The 19,286-nt window shown below is 38.3% G+C and overlaps 1 protein-coding gene across 1 annotated transcript; it reads right to left on the reverse strand.

Annotated features, from left to right (window-relative positions):
* Positions 1–220: 220 nt before the first annotated feature.
* Positions 221–18,921, reverse strand: LOC105189659 (odorant receptor Or1). The gene is made up of 5 exons (XM_019844415.2): positions 18,346–18,921; positions 1,419–1,817; positions 1,154–1,358; positions 861–1,016; positions 221–728 (listed from the first exon to the last, which is right to left on the reverse strand). The coding sequence occupies exons 1-5, from the start codon at positions 18,708–18,710 to the stop codon at positions 675–677; spliced, it is 1,179 nt and encodes a 392-aa protein (XP_019699974.1). The 5' UTR covers positions 18,711–18,921; the 3' UTR covers positions 221–674.
* Positions 18,922–19,286: the final 365 nt, after the last annotated feature.

The raw sequence follows: 19,286 nt of genomic DNA on the forward strand, positions 1-19,286 counted from the left end.
TCATTGTTAAGCCAAAGACTTTTCAGCCCATGTAGTACACGTCAAAATAACACACTCGGGTTTGCAGTGTATACGTTGTTATTTGGTTACATGGAAGACTTTTATCCAAACTATACGAGTAAATTTGCGGGTATTGTATTAAAAGATATCTACAAATAATAGTTTGACAATCTTTTAATATTTATGTATAATATAAATACATGAAAAAAAGTCACATGGATAAAATCATGAATAAGATGAAAGTAAGATGGAAGTAAGATGGAACGTCACTAAATACTGTAATATATTTTCTATTATCAGAAATAACCGCGCTCCTTGCAAAATAATCGATGATATCAATTTAAAATACAGGACATAGCGCAAGCAGGAACTTATTTATCGTAATTGATAAACATCTCCCATGAAGACGACATCGTTTGCAATTTATTCCCGATTGCTGCAAATTGCTTTTGCCACCTCATTAACGATCCTACGTTTCAAGATAAAAGTGTCGGGTCTATCAGTGGAAGAAACGCAGCGTAATCCCCGAATTACGCAAGAGACATTTTGAGAATAAAAGTTAAAAAAAAAAATATGTAGAACTTGAATATCAATTGTAATTCTTAGTTATGAAAATAATTATATTTGGCCACCAAATTTTTCTTGCGACTTAAGGTCGAAGAGGATACGTCGCTCTATCCTTCAGAATCCTTCAGAACGTTGTATGCCGAGTAGGATATTTTGATGATCTGAAAAAATGGTCATTAAAACACCATGTAAATCGACAAACAAATGTTTGTGAACAAAATGTGTGTCCCTACGTTATTTCAAGTATATGCTCATCTCTTTGTTAACAATATTATAATGTAATCTCCATTAACCTTCATGAACGATTCGTTGGATAAGGCGATCATATAACCGCTGGTTATCCTGATGGATTTCTTGGAACGCGTGGCAATCAGCAAGAGAGATTTCATCAAGTCGACGGGAAACATCCCCCAGTCCATCTCGTAAACGGCGGTACCGACCTCAGTGCTCTGAGCATGTAGGAATAAGTGCCAAAGATTACAAGGCGAACTTGATGAATTCTAAACTAGAAGTGGGCGCGAGAAATACACTTCAACACAGGTATAATAACTTTGGGTTTGGAATTATTAATTTTGAAGTGTCCGACCTTGAGTGTTACTTCGTTACCGAACCAGCAATACAAATAGATCTGCATTAGCATGCAACCCAGATAAGATAAGCTCCACACAAATTCAAAGCTCAACAGATTCTTCGTGGACATCTTGTAGATACTCAGACAGAGCACCATCGAGCTCACGACGAACTGCACAAAGATCATCAGCGCAAACACCGCGTTTATACGTTCTGCGAGTCTACGTAAAATGTAAAATTATTCGTTTTACGCTCAAATAACTTTTTTCTCTTGATCTCACCTATATACATAGCGATGATGACGAACAAACTCGCGAATTATCCGTCGTTCTTGCGCCTTCGGATTTCCCTTTGTGGTGCAATTACGCCACTTTTGGGACTCTCTTCTCAATGTATCCGGCAACATACGAGCGCGATGGCAAAGTATGTCCAGCTGGGCGCAACTCTGTAGCATGAAACCGGAGATAAGTGTCTCGTGAGCGACGCTGGCGTTCGCGCAGACTATCAAACTGATGGTCTGGTACAGCACGGTGGCCCAGAAGACAGTCGTCGATGTGATATCGTAGGGCATCCAGTCAGACAGCGGTAGAGTGCGAGTGTTGGCGAAATACCGGAATTGAGCGACTGTAGCGAAAAAGACAGCCGACTCGTTCAATATCTCGCAGTAGATAGTGATCGTCCTGAGAAGATATTCTTGGTTCTACAAATTGGTAGTGGTATACGTTTAGAAAGCTCTGCAAAAAGGGTCGATTTTTTGCCCGTTTTTCGGTCCTCGATTTTGGAATCGAATTTTATGCCAAAAGATAGTTCATGATAAGATATTAATTACAGAAAAGTTTAACGTTGAGCATACGATTGGTTTCAAAGATGTAAAAGGTCAAAGTGGTCACTACCTACTAAGAAAGTATGACACTAATAACAGTAGTATAACTAGGCCGGTTCTAACCCAAATTGTAAAAATGTTTTTCAACATCCGCTTTTTATTAATTAAATATTTTAATTAATAACCCCCTCTTTATTAGTACTACCCTCATTATTGATACACCACCCCCCTTTATTAATACCTCCTCCTTCCTAGAATTTTATGATTCTATAGGCAAGATGGCGGCTGTGACGTCACGCATATGTCAGGGAAAAACGTGCCGGGATGATTGCTAGACTCGAACCCGGACCGTCACACGGTTATTACCCCATGCTCCAACCTCCTAGACCACCGTCGCCTGTTGCTAGTAGACGTCTAGTGAAAGTTCTTATAATATGTATGATGATATCACGCATACGTCAAAAGAAAAAAATAAGTCGAAACTAGGCCAGACTCGAACCCCGGACCCTTCGTTTATTGTACCATATTGAACGTCTCTCGAACATCTATCGAATGTCTATCGAACGTCTCTCGAACGTCTAATAAGCATCATACCGAAACTAAAGAACTGTATTTTTTTATCAAACACAATTATCATATAAAATCCTAAGAGGTGAAAAGGGATAAGCGTATTGGAAGAAACATCTGTACATTTGAAATAATATTTTATTAAGCGTCATACAATTCTCTCCAAGACCACCAATTGAAAATGTTTAGTACATTCTGTAAGGCACAATTTTTCATATGATTATTACATCGAAAAGTATTATTTAATTTTTGATTAGATTACGTTTATTATCGTCGCCGTCGTATGTGCAATCTAATAGTAATCTCTTCTCCTCGAAAATCGAGCGATTGTCCTTCTTGATCGATGACACGCATCGTTAAATCTGTAATGCTCTGTGCGATGATTGGAAGGTAAATGACATGTGCCGGCATTTCTGATATTTTATATCCTGGTGGCACCTTAAGCGAGAATTCATATATTGTATGTACACGCATACTGTTGCTATACGCACCACTGACAACGCTGCATTCTATACGAATGATATTAACGCTGATAATCTTAATTGGTGCGTCCGATTCGTACCATTCTTGCGGCTTTAATATATGACTCGATGAGAATCCTAAAAGCGAGCCAATGTTGTTTGGTTTGCTAAAATTTATTCTATAAGCACATTTTATTTCGCTCTTCATCGTATTATTATTGGCACGAATTATTATAAGATATTCATTCTCGTCATTTTTATATCGATTATTTTTTGAACGTACTGTTTTTTGAGAATGTGAAATTACACATTTTAAATATTCATATAAGGCACGCAATTCGTACGATCCTTCAAGAATCGTAATTTCTTCATCGTTAGCACCATAGTAAAATTTATTATTCGACGAATTTACGTTTGGTATCGTATTGTATGCTTCGAAATCCGTTAAACCGAGCTCGTAATCACCGTCGTTCAAATCTAGAGCGGAAAAGTAGCTCACCGTAAGCATGCTATTGTTGCCAGTCAACGTAAGCGTTAGCGATATGTTCGCAAACTGCTGAACGAATACTGACTGCTGTTAGTGGAATGTCATCATTTAAATCCATATCGATCTTCTACCGTTTGGAGAAACTGTAAGCACAATTGTCCGCAAATGCTCTGGCTGTAATGTTGATAAGACGTGCGATTGTACACAATTTTCACTACATCCCTCTCAAGATATCGAATCAATTCTTTGGGTGTCGAAGATTACCAAATTATCAAAATATACTGCGCGATTTCCCCTTTTCACATACGCCACTCAGTGAGTACCTGGTCCCTCTGTGTTGTCTAAATTTACAATACCACTCTCGTTTTGACGTACTCCATCTATCGGTAAGGATCACGCATGAAAATACCTCGAAAGAAAGATATACGCATACGCCTCGCTAGTCTTTTCAACTGTACGTTAGTCATTGCACCCATGGGTAATTTTAGACTCTCTTTGACGTTTTTTTTTCTGTAGCGCCTCGCCCACGTTTGTACGGAGCAAAATAGATTCCGCGATCTTCCATAGCGCGATGATGACATTTTAATTCTTCCAGTTGACGTTGCGCGGCTTTGCCATCATTCACCGTTTTTGCGACACCCGCCGCTCCATCGACTAGTGAACCGAGAACTCCCAGTAATGGTGGAACTTGTAAAATACCACACCGTTTTGCTATTGCAAGTGCTCGTTTTCGGATTGTTTCTTGGACGGCTTCTTTTCTTTATGCCCATGCCGATTTTCGTTTTGGCTTTCATGGCAGCCCAAACGACTGCAACAACAGCTCTCTCGCCTAGAGTTGAATATTTCGAAGTTATGCATTTCCGTGCTTTCACAGCGAAAATCTCATCCGCCACGTGCCGATCAGCGAGATTGTTGCTACGCGAATAGGCTATATCATACTCACGACACGCCGCGTCCAATGAATTAATGCCTTCATCGCCTCTGGCCAATCATTTTACCAAGCGAGTTCCAGGACCACAAAATTGATATTCGGGAATGTGTAGTTCGATAGGAAGCACATTTATCACGCGATTCAACAGACCGCTGCCGACTTTGACTTTTGTCGATGACATTCACTACAGTCCCTGATCAGCGGTGGCGGACCATCGATATGCGTTCGCTACTACGGACGATTGTAATGTTCCAAACACCGACGATACTACTGAACCTCTGGATAGACTCTTAAATATTCAGGGAGTCTGTCCCACAAATCGTCAATATACTTTGCAAATTCGCGTAACAGAACAATCTTCGGTATGTATTTCAACTGTTCGGAGGTTAGCTCTCAAATATCACGAATATCTGTTAGAAGAAGCAACATTTTCTAAACTGAGTGTTTTCAAGATCGACACGCCTATGTATACCATATAGTTCAATCGCAACGATCCGTTAACGAAATCAATTTTGCAACTCACGGGGAAACATGTGGTTCGTGAAGCAACCGATGTCGATACGTGTGACAAATTTCAACAATAGAACGCAATCAATGCTTGAGCAAGAGATGCGCAGGCATGGAAACATGCTTCCGAACACCATACCGCATCATATGCGGTCCCTCAAATTGTGGCAAGAAGAACGTTCTTATCAGCTTGTTGGAAAGTCGGCACGTCTATGTTTCGAGAATTTGTACGTGTACTCGAAATCGTTGCAACAACCTAAATATCGGTACTTGAAAAATTTGCTGACACTGATAGATGAAATTGGATACTTTACATTCTCCAATAACAGCAACGTGATTCCAACAACCGAAGCGCTTAAAAATTCCATTTTTATCTTTGATGACGTGGCTTGTGACAAGCAAGATACGATAAGAGAATATTTTGCCATTCGTCATTCGAACGTTAACTGTTTCTATCTCTGTCAAATGTATACAAAAATACCCAAGCATCTTATACGGGACAACACAAATCTTCTGATTCTCTTTAAACAGGATGGTACCAACTTGAAACATGTGTACAACGATCATGTGAACACTGACATGTCATATGAGGATTTCAGTGCATTGTGTTACAAATGTTGGCAGCATAAATATGGTTTCACAGTGATTGATAAGGACAGTTCAATGACCAACGGACAATACAGGAAAAGATTTAATGACTTTGCCATGCTGTGTGATGCACAATCGTCGTTGTAACCTCAATGTAGCCTCAATGTAACCTCAATGTGGTAACATCTTCGATGTCCACGAGGCAACCATATCAATGATGAATAGTAGTGTGAAGATCAAGGATCGTGAAAAAGTATCGAAAGAGATTGCGAAAACGAGCGAATCGATCCGCAAGAAGTATCGCGCTTTGAAAACCGGTAGAATGGTGGAAAATGCCGCATTGGAGAGGCACTTTAAACCTATTATTGAACCTCTCAAGCAAATCGGGAAGCAGTGCTAATGTGGAAAGTAACGTTGATGTTAAAACTGAGACACCATTGATGAGTACAAATGTCGAAACAAAGAGTGTAATATTAAAACCCGAAAAAAAAGATAAAGCGGAAGGCAAAACTTTCACCAGTCGCATTGACTCCACCAAAACGGAAACTATTAAACGATCCTCCGATAATTCCTACATCGACGGGAGCTCTACAATATGAGCAACTACATGGAATGTCACATGAATCTTCACCGATCGACAATCTACTCATTAATGATAATGATGAGAATGTTTACGAAACCCCCGATGAACCGTTAGTGACCTCCATTAGATGTTAGTTGCGAATGTTCAAAGGACAACAAACTTTACATGATCATTTTGGTCCGTTGGATCAAAAATATATGGGAGCTGTGCTAAGTAGTGAAAAAGATAACACCATAGATTATGTTTACGGCGTACGTCTTAGTAACGATGAAGCGATGCTCGGTGATAAACGTATCGATGTGGACAGAGACGATAATATAATCATAGATGAAACAGGATACATTGGAACATCAGGTCTTTACCAGCTAATATTCAAAAGAATCCCCGACGATTTCATCTACACCGAAGCTGATATGCAAAAATACAAAAGTTTACTATTGGCGACGAATATTCACAAACGCGGGTATCTCCCGCAAAATCCTATACTCGGTAACAAGGGACACAAATATAATCGCTCCCCTAGTATCACATGTGTCGAGCAATAAAGTTGCAGGAAAAGGTTTATACGCATCGCAAGCTATAACGACCTTAAATCTTTCATGGTGGATCTCCCTTCGGCGCGTTGCAAAAACGTGTCCAAGTGCCCGGGGGCAGCAAAAATATGGCGTCGACCCCGGGGCTTATTTCTATTGCACCGGATAAGGAGGGGCAACGGTGGAGGCCGGCATACATGGACAGCAGGTCTTAAAGGATAGCAACCTTTGACTTTGAGAGACACCAACTTGTACCACTAGGTACAAGTAACAATGCCTCTCTCTGTAGTCGCCGTGCGCTCGGGATAGCACTAGAGATGTCTTCCGAACGATATCTCTCAACGTTATCTAGGGAGAGGAGAGTGTCGTGAACGTGGAGCGTCAGGTAGTTCAGTGGTCTAGAGCAGTCGCCCGGCAAGCGAAAGACCCGGGTTCGATTCCCGGTCTAAACCGACTACCGCGCTTTCGATATTTTTCTCTCTTCGGAACGAAAATAAGATGCAGGTCCCGAACGCACGGCGTTCCCGTCGCCACCTAGTACGCCCTCCTTCTTTGGTTCTTAAATGACAGCAATATCAATTACATGCATTGGGATAATCCCAACGAGCTGATGGGATCGTCTGCGATTGCTTGAAGCTTCGCGCCAAGCTGGCAACAACGCTCATGACAACGAAATTTTATCGATTATCGAAGAACTCCGCGAAGCTGGTCTTATTATAAAGTAAACAGAGTAACACTAACACGAGTCAGTCAGACGGTACAGCTTGCTCCGAAATGTCGATGCATAAGTTTAGAGTGTTGCCAGAGAGCAATGGTTCTCTGATCGAAGCACATCAATGGAATGAAGACGTTGAAAATTATGTACATGAAAATGCCCTTTGTTTAAACGATGCCAAAGTTTTTGAGGCAAAATCGCATAAGATAAAACATATAGCGCAATCTGAAGCCGACAGTGACGTTGCAACCAAATGATACGTGGAAGAATGTGTTGCAGGTATGAGAAATCATTTGAAAGACGTTGCAACCAAACGATACGTACATGAAAACGTACATGCCGCCAATAGTAAAGGTTTTAGTGGCAAATATTTTTATGCAACACTGCACGTGATATATAATGTACCGTAACTGGAAGCCTTCAATGACGCTGTGCACAAAAATTATATGGATAAGAGTATAAAGTCTGTAAAACTTCTGCATGAGAGTAACGTTGAGAAGAAGCAGTATATTGATGAGAATATAAATGCTGTAAAACTTCTACTGCATGAGAGTAATGTTGAAAAGAAGCAGTATGTAGATGAGAATGTTAAAAAATTGAAGAATTGGCTGGTAGACTACCGGAAGAAAAACATACAGAGCATAAATAGCATTCATAAGAACATAGAACAAATTTTAGACTGGACAGGTTCAGAGATAAAGAAATCGCGAGAAATATAAAAGTAGAATATTGCAGTTAAATCGACATATAGTGTCGACATAAGCACGAGAAGAATCATCACGAGCTGCAATGGTGAAACAATCATCAACATTTAACAAAAAGAAGAAAAGTTCAGAGAAGCAACTCATCGGTAACGAAAAACAGCGGTTAGTGGAGGAGTTGCACACTCCAGCGAGAAGACATTTTCCCCGTAGGCGCGTCATAGTGCATGGATACGATGATCTATAGCAAGCTGACCTAGTAGAGATGCGTCCTTATTCGAGATTCACCGACAGCTATCATTATATACTCACTGTTATCGATGTATTGAGCAAATATGCGTGGGCTGTACCATTGAAGAGCAAGAGCGGTAAAGAAGTAGTCGAGATATTCGCCAGGGTATTTCAAGACTCTGAAAGATGTTTAAGATTATCAAAGTACAGGTGACCAATCCAATGACCTATCTACTTGAGGATTCTCGCGGAAAGCCTATTGCCGGAGAATTTTACGAATACGAACTGCATCGCGCTGCTAATCCTGACGTTTATTTCGTAGAAAAAGTGTTGCGAAAAAGCGGCGACAAAGTTTTAGTGAAATGGTTGGGATTTGACGACTCGCACAACTCTTGGATACACAAAGAAAATATTATTATAACCAATTCTTTATTATAAACACTTTTTATTACAATATCCTATTATAAACAGCTTGTAATAACTTATCTTTTTTATTATAGTTAACAATATTTCTTACAAACAAATATATGTACAATGATCGCCTTTCATTTAGAATATATTTACAATACATACAGGGTATCCCATTTTAAAGGACCCACTCAAATATCTCAGAAACACTGCGTTAAATCGAAAAATGCTTAAGACAAAAGTTGTTTAGCTTGAAGGGGGGCATAGGACTGCGAAAGCATTTTGTTTATGGATGGCTCCATTTTCGAGATATTTACTGATTATCAATTTTCTTAAATGGAAATTCAAATTTTTTATTATATCATCTTTTCCTACCAATTAATTTGAACAGCTTTGTTTGAAACACATTTTTATTTGCTTAATATATTTTGAGATATTTAAGGAAAACTTGGTAACTTTTCCAACATTTACTTTACGATATCTTGCTAACTATTCGTCGAAAGAAAAAATAGTATTAGACTTTTTTACTTTATTTACTATCAAAAATATACTACTATAATAGTGCTCTAACTTTTATTAATTTAATAATTTTGAATTTCCAAAGGTCGATAAGTTAATAAAAGTTATGGCACTATTATAGTAATATATTCTCGATAGTAAATAAAGTAAAAAAAGTCAAATACTATTTTTTCTTTCGACGAATAGTTAGTGAGATATCGTAAGGTAAATGTTGGAAAAGTTATCAATTTTTCCTTAAATATCTCAAAATATATTAAGCAAATAAAAAAATGTTTCAGACAAAAGTTGTTTAAATTAATTGGTAGAAAAAAATTATATAATAAAAAACTGGAATTTCCATTTTAAAAAATTGATAATCAGTGAATATCTTGAAAGTGGCGCCATCTATAAACAAAAATGCTATCGCTGTTCTATGTCCCCCTTCAATCTAGACAACATTTGTCTTAAGCATTTTTCGATTTAACGCAGTGTTTCTGAGATATTTGAGTGAGTCCTTTAAAATGGGACACCCTATATACTGGGTGATCCGAAATTCTCGCATTCGGAGTACAGGACATGATACTTTATACTAAAACAAACAACTTTTTCCTTTAGCAAAATTGCGTCCGACAAGTAGTTTTTGCAGGAGAGCGTGTTAAATTTAACGAATAAGCGCTCTTGTCTATGTAGCACTCAGGGCCGGCGCGCGCGCCTCACTCGCGTGTACCTAGTCCGTGATTAGTAATCATAAGTAGTGTCTTTTAAGACGCTCATACGGTTCTGTTGTGATTAATTTGCGACATTTTAAGACTGTGCTTAAGACAATTTTAAATAATAAGAATCAATTATGAACAATACCGGGATTTGACCTACTTTCGTATTTGTATTGCTTAAATAATGAAAAGTTAATAAAATAAGTACTGTCTTTATTTCTTACGTAATAAATGAATAAAATATTGTCTGATTGCACAATATTATCTGAAAATAAAGACAAATGTAAATAGTAATATGTTCTGCGAGCTGTGAGCGTTCTATTATTTCAAATATTGCCAATTACGTGATAATTAAATAGTATCATTAAACATAAAGATTAATTTACTGATCAAGCGTATATATAGGAGTATACATATTTGACAGTTTATATTAACAGTGATTAAAAGTAAAATATTTGAATTAACGTCTTTTAAGGGCTCTCTTTTTATTTTTTTATAATAGAAAATACAAAGAACTTATTTAAAATTCAAATTGTGTGATATACTCACATCACGGTTTATATTTACTTATTATTGCTTATGCACGTTAGCCTTTCAATACTTTCCTTACAAGTACTTTCCTTAAATGTTTTAATTATTGCTAAGAATATTGCTATAGCCTCATTGGTCAAGTTGGTTAAGAAAATAAATCATTGGGGCTATAGCAATATTCCTCGCAATAATCGAAACATGTAAGGAAAGTACGTATTGAAATGCTAACGTGCATAAGCAATAATAAATGTAGACCGTGACGTGAATATATCACACAATTTAAATTTTAAATAAGTTCTTTGTATTTTCTATTATAAAAAAGTAAAAAGAGAGCTCTTAAAAGACGTTAATTCAAATATTTTTAATCACTGTTACAAATATGTATACTCCTATGTATACGTTTGATCAGTAAATTAATCTTTATATTTAATGATACTATAATATTTAATTATCACATAATTGGCAATATTTGAAATAATAGAACGCTCACAGCTCGCAGGACATATTACTATTTACATTTGTCTTTATTTTCAGATAATATTGTGCAACCAGACAATATTTTATTCATTTATTACGTAAGAAATAAAGGCAGTACATATTTTATTAACTTTTTATTATTTAAGCAATACAAATACGAAAGTAGGTCAAATCCCGGTATTGTTCATAATTGATTCTTATTATTTAAAATTATCTTAAGCACAGTCTTAAAATGTCGTAAACTAATCACAACAAAACCGTATGAGCGTCTTAAAAGACTACTTATGATTACTAATCACGGACTAGGTACACACAAGTGAGGCGCGCGCGCCGGCCCTGAGTGTTACATAGACAAGAGCGCTTATTCGTTAAATTTAACACGCTCTCCTGCAAAAACTACTTGTCGGACGCAATTTTGCTAAAGGAAAAAGTTATTTTTTTTAGCATAAAGTATCATGTCCTGTACTCCGAATGCGAGAATTTCGGATCACCCTGTATATACAATGATCTTTTTTTATTTTACAACGGTATTCTGTAATATCCCCATGGTAAAGTATCTGTTGAGGCTGGTACGATATACCACTTGTCATCATACGGACTCAGAACAGTTTTCAGTTCGGTTTCAGTTTTCGGACACGGTGTAGACTTTGTATATTTTGGATCGTATGCATGACTGACGACGCTTTTCGACCTCGTCCCTCAGACACTGCATATAATCATCAAACGTTATAGTTCACGCTACGACGTTGGTCTTGAAGCCTTTCGCCTTCTTCGTGTCCTTTTTGCTGTCTACCTTTAACGCGTACATCTTTGCTCTGAATCCGACGAATTCCATAATCGCTCCGTTATTTTCATCTTTCATCAGACCCGATATTTTCTTGTTGGCAAGCGGTATACCGTACGCATTATCAGCGGGATAATCACTCGTATCAAATTTAGAAATATCGCGTTTCATGTGCTCGAAAATATCATCGCATTGGATATGATAGATCAAACTGTCAGTATCGGTGTACATTACTTTACATCTGTTTTGATATAGGGGAGACATGTACTCGTGATGAAATTCAGTGCAAGCAGGTCTTGAATATGTCAATGATACACATACCCACATAGATCGGCTTGTTGAATTTCACCTCGAGTTTACGCAGCTCAACGGCGATTAAATTTTCCGAAAAGACACTTCTGCTATGAAAATTTGGTTTCGCGATCATTGCCTCAGCACCGTATCGTCCGTCCCATTTTGTCAACAGTTTTACGTCTACGTGATTGCGAACGTTTTCTATGGTTTTGCCGAATACCGCGTTGTTCATCAATTTGTACAAATTTTTCTCGAAATCGTTCGTCGCGCGTGTTCTAAACTGCGTGTTAAGTTCAATATATTTGCTGAGCCATGGAGATTGAACAAATTTGAGTATGCAGTGTATCTTTCCAATACGAAGACCGTGACGCGTGCACTGCTGCAGGTTGTGATAATGAATCATATAACGCTACTTATCGCATAAGATTGCGAAAAGCTTGTCCTGCCTTTTGTTCGGAGGTTTGTCACGCGTCGGACAGAATAGTAGGTTAGTGTACGCGTCGTGCAGATGTTGCGGATACTCCTAGTCGAGATACTCCAGAATATAATCTATGGATGAATCCAGCGCGATTGATGATACGTCGAAATTCGTTACATCATCAACCCATCGAAATTCGGCATATGGCAACTGTTGACACATTGCCCAACCGTACAAGTTATTTACATCAAAGCATATCAAGTATGATGATGGCTGCAATGGATCGTAAGACTGCATGTACTTGTTATTGACCTTTACAAATAGGTAACCTATTATAATAGGTTTGGGATCTGAGATCAGATTCGTAATCAGCGACCCCAAAACCCATATATACAGTTTTCAGTCCAGGTTTTCGGGCTTATAGTTCAAAGTTTACAGGTTTAATGTGAATGCTCATGAGGTTGTTGGGCTATAACGGCGCAGGGTTTGGAATTCATCATGTTATCTTAAAATGGCCGTAACTTTGCAAGGAAAAATCGTAGATGACCATTCGACAGCTCATTTTAAAGGGAAAGAGTAGTACTAAATGATGCAATTAGAAGAAAAGAGCTAAAAAATTTGGTGCGTCTACGTGCGTATACATAACCTCAAAAGTAGCCCAAAAAGCCATTTTTCGAGTATATAACCTCAAATATCTCAAAATTCTGACGTGATGGGCCAATTCTGACCTCGGATTCGGATTCTACGCAGAAAATTACTTGGGAAACGACCCCCAGCTGCCTAATAACAAAACCTTGTAGACCTGTGTTATCGGTAGTACAATGATTGAACCTTCGAATGCGGTTGCTACATCTTTGATGATGAAGTGTGAATCATAACCGGATAAGTTGTAAAAGACCATAGGAATGCAATAACTGTTTTGGTAATTTATATTGTAATTGGAATACGCGGGACCTCTGTACCGTCCAGACAGGTGGCAATGATCGCGTGTATCGTCCTCCGCGAATGATTTCTCGTATACATGACATATTGTAGCGTTCAGAAATGTCTTCCACTGTTCTTTCAACAAAGTTTCCATGGGGACATTTGCGGACAAAATACCCTTTACGCGATGTGCCAGTTCTTCGAGTTTCTTGACGAACCACGAGATGCAATCCGGATTGCGACGACATCGATACGCGGATAACGGCTCGTCGTAGAAACGCACGTAATACGCTATACTAAATACGCTATGACGTTGATACACATACGAACTCGTTTGTTCTTCCCTCGCTGTTTTCTCCAGGGTGCATTCCAAGTCGGCTACAAACGGGACCCGCTCCTTCCTGCAGTAGTTGGTGAAGCTGAGCCATTTGTTGTCATCGTTTGGCAGGATGATGGCGCAGTCATTCATTTTTTGGCAGTCGACGGTATGACTCTTCAGCTTCTCGCTCGAGCTGAAGTAATGCAAACATCTGGAAAAAAACATTATTTGTTATTGGTACATGTCACATTATTCATTATACATTGCATTCGTAGTGTATACTTACCGGTCGCAAATATGTTTTTTGTGTTCCTTTTTGCTCAGCTGCGAGCTGACGAGTCGGGACAAATTCTTGATCCACGCGAAGTGTCCAGCGTTGTCATTTCGCGAATCTGGGATATGCAGCAGGTTGACGTGCTTCTCCATTTTCTGTTCCGTGAGACATATGGGCACGACCACGTTTCCTTCTTTCTTTGTCGCGTCGTCATATCTCTTCTCCACACTATGAATGTTGACCGAGATATTGTTCAATCGTTCAATTTTTTAATTTGGTTTATGCATATTGGAAATTCAATGTCCTGCATATTCACCGATGTATAATGTGAGTACGAAGATTGACGATCTGCGTATTCGTCAGCTGGACATAACGCTGCAACCTCCACCCACGCGAAACATGCATTGTCCTTAGATTGCACGTTGATCACAGACCGCTTCATTTTTATTTCGCGCAGTAACTCGATGTGACATCCCGCACACATCAGTTTGTACTTGTTAACGTTAACGGTCAGATCGAGTATGCGTGAGAGTGCCCATCCGCTCTCTCGCTATCTCGTTTCTGGAATTCTTTCAAGGACGCTAAGGTGGGCTCGATAACATACATCGCGAACCAATTGTCCAGATCGGATGTGGGAAAAAATCTAAAGTTCCTCGTATTGATGTTCTTGTTCGCACATTTATCACCCACCACAAATTCACCGTTGAATACAGTGTTCACTTTTACGCTACCTTGTCTCTTTATAACGCTTCGCACATGCTCGAACACGGTATTCTTCGCATCTTGGAAAATTCGAAGAGGTTATTCGATATAATCTGTACTTACAATCACCCCGGTTGATACGCGACTATCGAACTCTATATCGATTTCTCGCCAAAAAAGTTCCGAATGTCCGGCTCCTGTGTTTACGAAACGTCTGCGCAAAGTTTTTAAAAACATTTAAACCCTCAAGTTGCGCTATACGAACAACCATCGAGTGCGCTGAACCAACCGATAGTCGCAGCTGTTTGGCTCGGCTATGCTGTTCCAATGACTTGAGGTACTCGTCACACCTTGTTCCCACGCGAGGTATTCATCTCGCGAACCTAATCGAGCGGACTGATCCCACAGTTTACGTTCTACGGATGATGATTCTGCAATTTCTTCCAGCAAACGTTGTCAACACTATAACCGCGCACTCTGTTCGTCTTCGATTAAACTATAGAATGTTCTGCTTTGAACTTTTTATATCCCTTCCTTCTTCCAAAAATACACACATCGTTATCAAAATTCGGGAAACTTCCTCGACGATCTCGTCGACACATCTTTTAAACGCATTTCTGGGTCTTAAACTCGTATGGACCCATTGTGGACCCTGTATGCCTAAGTGCATACCTTTCTTTATCTGATACAACAATAGGCTTATAGATCTACGATTTGGTATCAGCAGTCTGGCGTCGACAACTGACAAAAACGTTTTTCGTCAAAATGTGATATTGTAATACGCAGCGCCATTATATTGCAGCGTTTAAAAATTGTAATAAAAAAGTATAAATATTGTACATTTCTGTACTGCATATTATTTTCTCTCGTACTGTGATGCGCTATGGTTGATATTATTTCATCGACGTATGACTGTTTAATTGATTGACTACAACGCTGTGCCAGAGAATTATTATCTAGTTTTGGAAAATATATTGATAGGTGCATTACAAATGTTGATAACTCTGAAAAAAACGAAGGAAGAGATACAACATTGGCAGGAGAAACTTGCCTGTGTTAAAAGGAGCTCCTGCATATTGTTTCATCAGTCGCTCTATAACGACAAGGTTCGACAGTAGCTTCCACATACAGTAAAACCAAAATGTACGGTGTCGAAATGAACGCTAAATAAGCAAATTATTACATGCCTGTTCAACATGAGGATGAGGATGAGGGTTACCTCGCGTGGAAACAAAAGTGCAACGAGTGCATCGAGTCTCCACCATGCAAGAGAAAACATGAGAAGTGAGTATCAATGTGAATTTTGTACTTTGTGCGCACTTTCCTAGTTGAATTTTTAAATATATATAACATTTATTGTATTTTTATAGCATTCCTGTGTCACGTCATGCTACTCGTATTCTGGGACGCAGATACGCTTTGACTACAACGTCGTATAAGTATTTGGAGATTGGAATCAGTGTACAATCTATGCCCACCGTGGAAATAGTCCTCGGTGACAATCGCAGTAATCAATTAATATTACATACAGAAACTTGAAGAAAACTGATGGGAAATCGTGTTGTTATACAATGACTTCTGGAAACGAACAAGCCATCGTACTTTCCGCTACGGATTCGAGATTTAATAGTGGAATTGCGATTAAGATAAATGATTCAAAAATTGCAAAATTAACGTTATCGCCTAAGTGTTTGTATTTGAAACCTGCTACCATGAACATGTTATTTACTTATGAACATTGCATTGATCATATGTATAAGTGGTTGTCCGAAAATACATATCTCGTTAGTTCAAAATTTCAAATTTTTATAAATGTTCTTCGAGAAAAAAATATTACCGAAATGTGCGGTAAAAGCGATGCGTGAAAATGACGGCTTTAGCTATGAGTCACTTATTGATTGTGAGCTGTTGGCATGCGCTTTGAAAAATATCATGTACGAAGCTGTGAACAAATAAGATGTTTATTCTGAAAAATAAATTACTTTGTTATATGATATATAAATCTTTTTTACTTTAGACCACATCCTTTCTTCGAAAAAATATACCAACTACTACATAGTTTCATACCTTAGATTGTGTAGGTCGAACTATACATGACTCGAACTATGCATAATAGATACTGCGTTGAGCTGATAATGAACTTTTTTAAAGGTTCGAGTCTTAGCAACATCTCAGCAGTTTTTTCTCTCGTGACGTCATCATACACACTGTAAGAACCTTCACTAGACATCTACTAGCAACAGACAACGATAGTCTAGGAGGTTGGAGCATTGGATAGTAACCGCCGAAAGCCCAGGTTCAACGAGTCTAGCAACATCTCCCGGCTGTTTTTTCTCTCGTGACATCATCATACACACTGTAAAAACCTTCAGTAGACGTCTACTAGCAATAGGCGACAGTGGTCTAAGAGGTTGGAGCATTGGGTAGTAATCGCGAGGGCCCAGGTTCCGAGCACGTTTCTCTCTGGACATATGTGTAACGTCACGGTCGCCATCTTGACCATAGAATCAAAAAATTCTAGGAAGGAGAGGGGTATCATTAAAAGAGGGGGTATCAATAAAGGGGGTACCAATAAAGGGGAGGTATATCAATAAAGAGGGGAGTATTAATTAAAATATTTAATTAATAAAAAACGGATTTTACAAAACATTTTTGCAATTTAGGTTAGAACCGGCTTAGTTACACTACTAATAACGCTTTATCGCACGAATTTTTGCAAAACTGGATATCTATCTTCTTCTTTGAGTTGCTGATTATGAATCTGATGTCAAATTTTAAAAATTCAAGATGGCAGGTGCAACATGGCGGACACATATAGTGAAACAATCATTTACTTTTGTTGGAACAGTTATGTTGTGGTTTTTGGCTAGATGATTGCGAATTTTCTATTAGGTTTTCGAAAATAATTTTTTCAACGACAATTTTTGAGTGGAAAAAGTATATTTTTTATTGTTTTTCCATAAAAAAAAATATCAAATTCAAATTGATACGTTGCATGACGCATAAAGGATAATGTGATAGTTTTATTTGTTATATTTAGAAGCTTATCTTGTCTTCATTAGCTGGATAACTTTTTCATCTTGCCTTTACTGGTTGGATAACATTTTTATCTTGCCTTCATTAGCTGGATAACTTTTACATCTTCTCTTCACTGGCTGGATAACAGTTTTATCTTGTCTTCATTGGCTGGATAACTTTTTCATCTTGCTTATACTGAAGGTAAATGTAAATCTGATAGAAAATTCGCAATCAGCTAGCCAAAAAAACCACAACATAATAGTTCTAATAAAAGTAAATAATTGTTTCACTATTTGTGTCCGCTATATTACATTCGCCATCTTGAATTTTTTAAATCTGACATCGAATTCGTAAGCAACTCAAAGAACTTCCAAATACTGAATTTCGCATAAATTCGTGCGATAAAACGTTATTAGTGTCAAACTTCCTTAGTAGGTAGTGACCACTTTGACTTTCTATATCTCTGAAATCAATCGTATACTCAATGTAAAACTTTTTTGTGATTAATATCTTATCATGAACTATCATTTCGCACAAAATTTAATTTAAAAATCGGGGACTGAAAAACGGGCACTTTTTGCGGAAGTTCTTTCTTAGATATTATTGCTTAGATATTGATCTCTTAAGTACAAAAGGAAATTTATGTTCAAATTTTAATTTACAAGGTAATTTGAAGCTCTCTTTCTTTTTTCTTTCTTTCAGGGTCAAACCTATGACGCACTTCGCGTTACGATTGAATCGTTGCTGGATGTTCGCCTCGTAATTATCCCTAGGCACGCAACTTTCATCCAGCAGCATTTCTGTCAAATCGATAATTCTGTCTCGACGTATCACCAGGTTCATCATCTTGCAGCACACGCCCAGCACTGACAGAAACAACGAGAACCTCTCGATGAAGATGTTGAGATCCTCGATCAAGATGCAATCGACCAGACCACAAAATGCGAACGAGTGAAGTAAAAGGATCATAACGACAGAGTAAATATTGTACGCCCGATACTTGATTGAAGTCAACGGCCAGCCGACAGGCCGCCAATAGCCGGTGTATGTCAATAACGCGAATGACAAGGGGAGAGTGTGCATCATCTTTGACTCAAGAGACGGGGACTCGAGCGAAGATTCTGAGAATTCTCACGAGTAAAGTATCAGGAGCAAAATACGTCACGCACAGTACAGTTTCTCGAAGTCGTAAGATCGCACGTATTGTGGTCTCCGCAGCTGTCTCTTACCACTATTGTACTACTATCATACTGCATCTCTTTATCGCCTTCAATGTACGAAGAAAAATTACCTCGACTTCCGCTGCGATAGATAATTCATACAGGCATAAGTTTGCCAATCGTCATGAGAGACATTATAATATTACGGAGTTCTGTCATACGTTATTAGCTATCTAGTCGCACTGCCTTTATAACGGTAATTCTGTCTTATTACAGTTATCAAAAATTAACGTTAGCATAAATGCTTTCGTCCATTACCGCAGTCGATACATAGGGATCGATCCGACATTATACAGAGAGCAAGCTGATAAAATAATATCATAATGAAGCAAATTACAAACGTAATTCTATGAATTTTCGTTGAGTGATATGTACATTTTATTCGATTTGAAATCAAACTAACAGTTCTGAAGTCCATCATGCTCGAGGTGCTAGATCACGA

This window comes from Harpegnathos saltator, unplaced genomic scaffold (assembly GCF_003227715.2).
Source record: "Harpegnathos saltator strain DR-91 unplaced genomic scaffold, Hsal_v8.6 scaffold63, whole genome shotgun sequence".
NCBI lineage: Eukaryota > Metazoa > Arthropoda > Insecta > Hymenoptera > Formicidae > Harpegnathos > Harpegnathos saltator.

What these genes read in the sequence shown, in the direction of transcription:
- LOC105189659 (XM_019844415.2), bottom strand. Translation starts at nt 18,710, where the DNA reads ATGATGCACACTCTCCCCTTGTCATTCGCGTTATTGACATACACCGGC. An exon ending in CATCATCGCTATGTATATAG is followed by an intron (nt 1,359 to 1,418) that starts GTGAGATCAAGA and finishes CATTTTACGTAG; the next exon opens with ACTCGCAGAACGTATAAACG. An exon ending in CCAACGAATCGTTCATGAAG is followed by an intron (nt 729 to 860) that starts GTTAATGGAGAT and finishes CCATTTTTTCAG; the next exon opens with ATCATCAAAATATCCTACTC.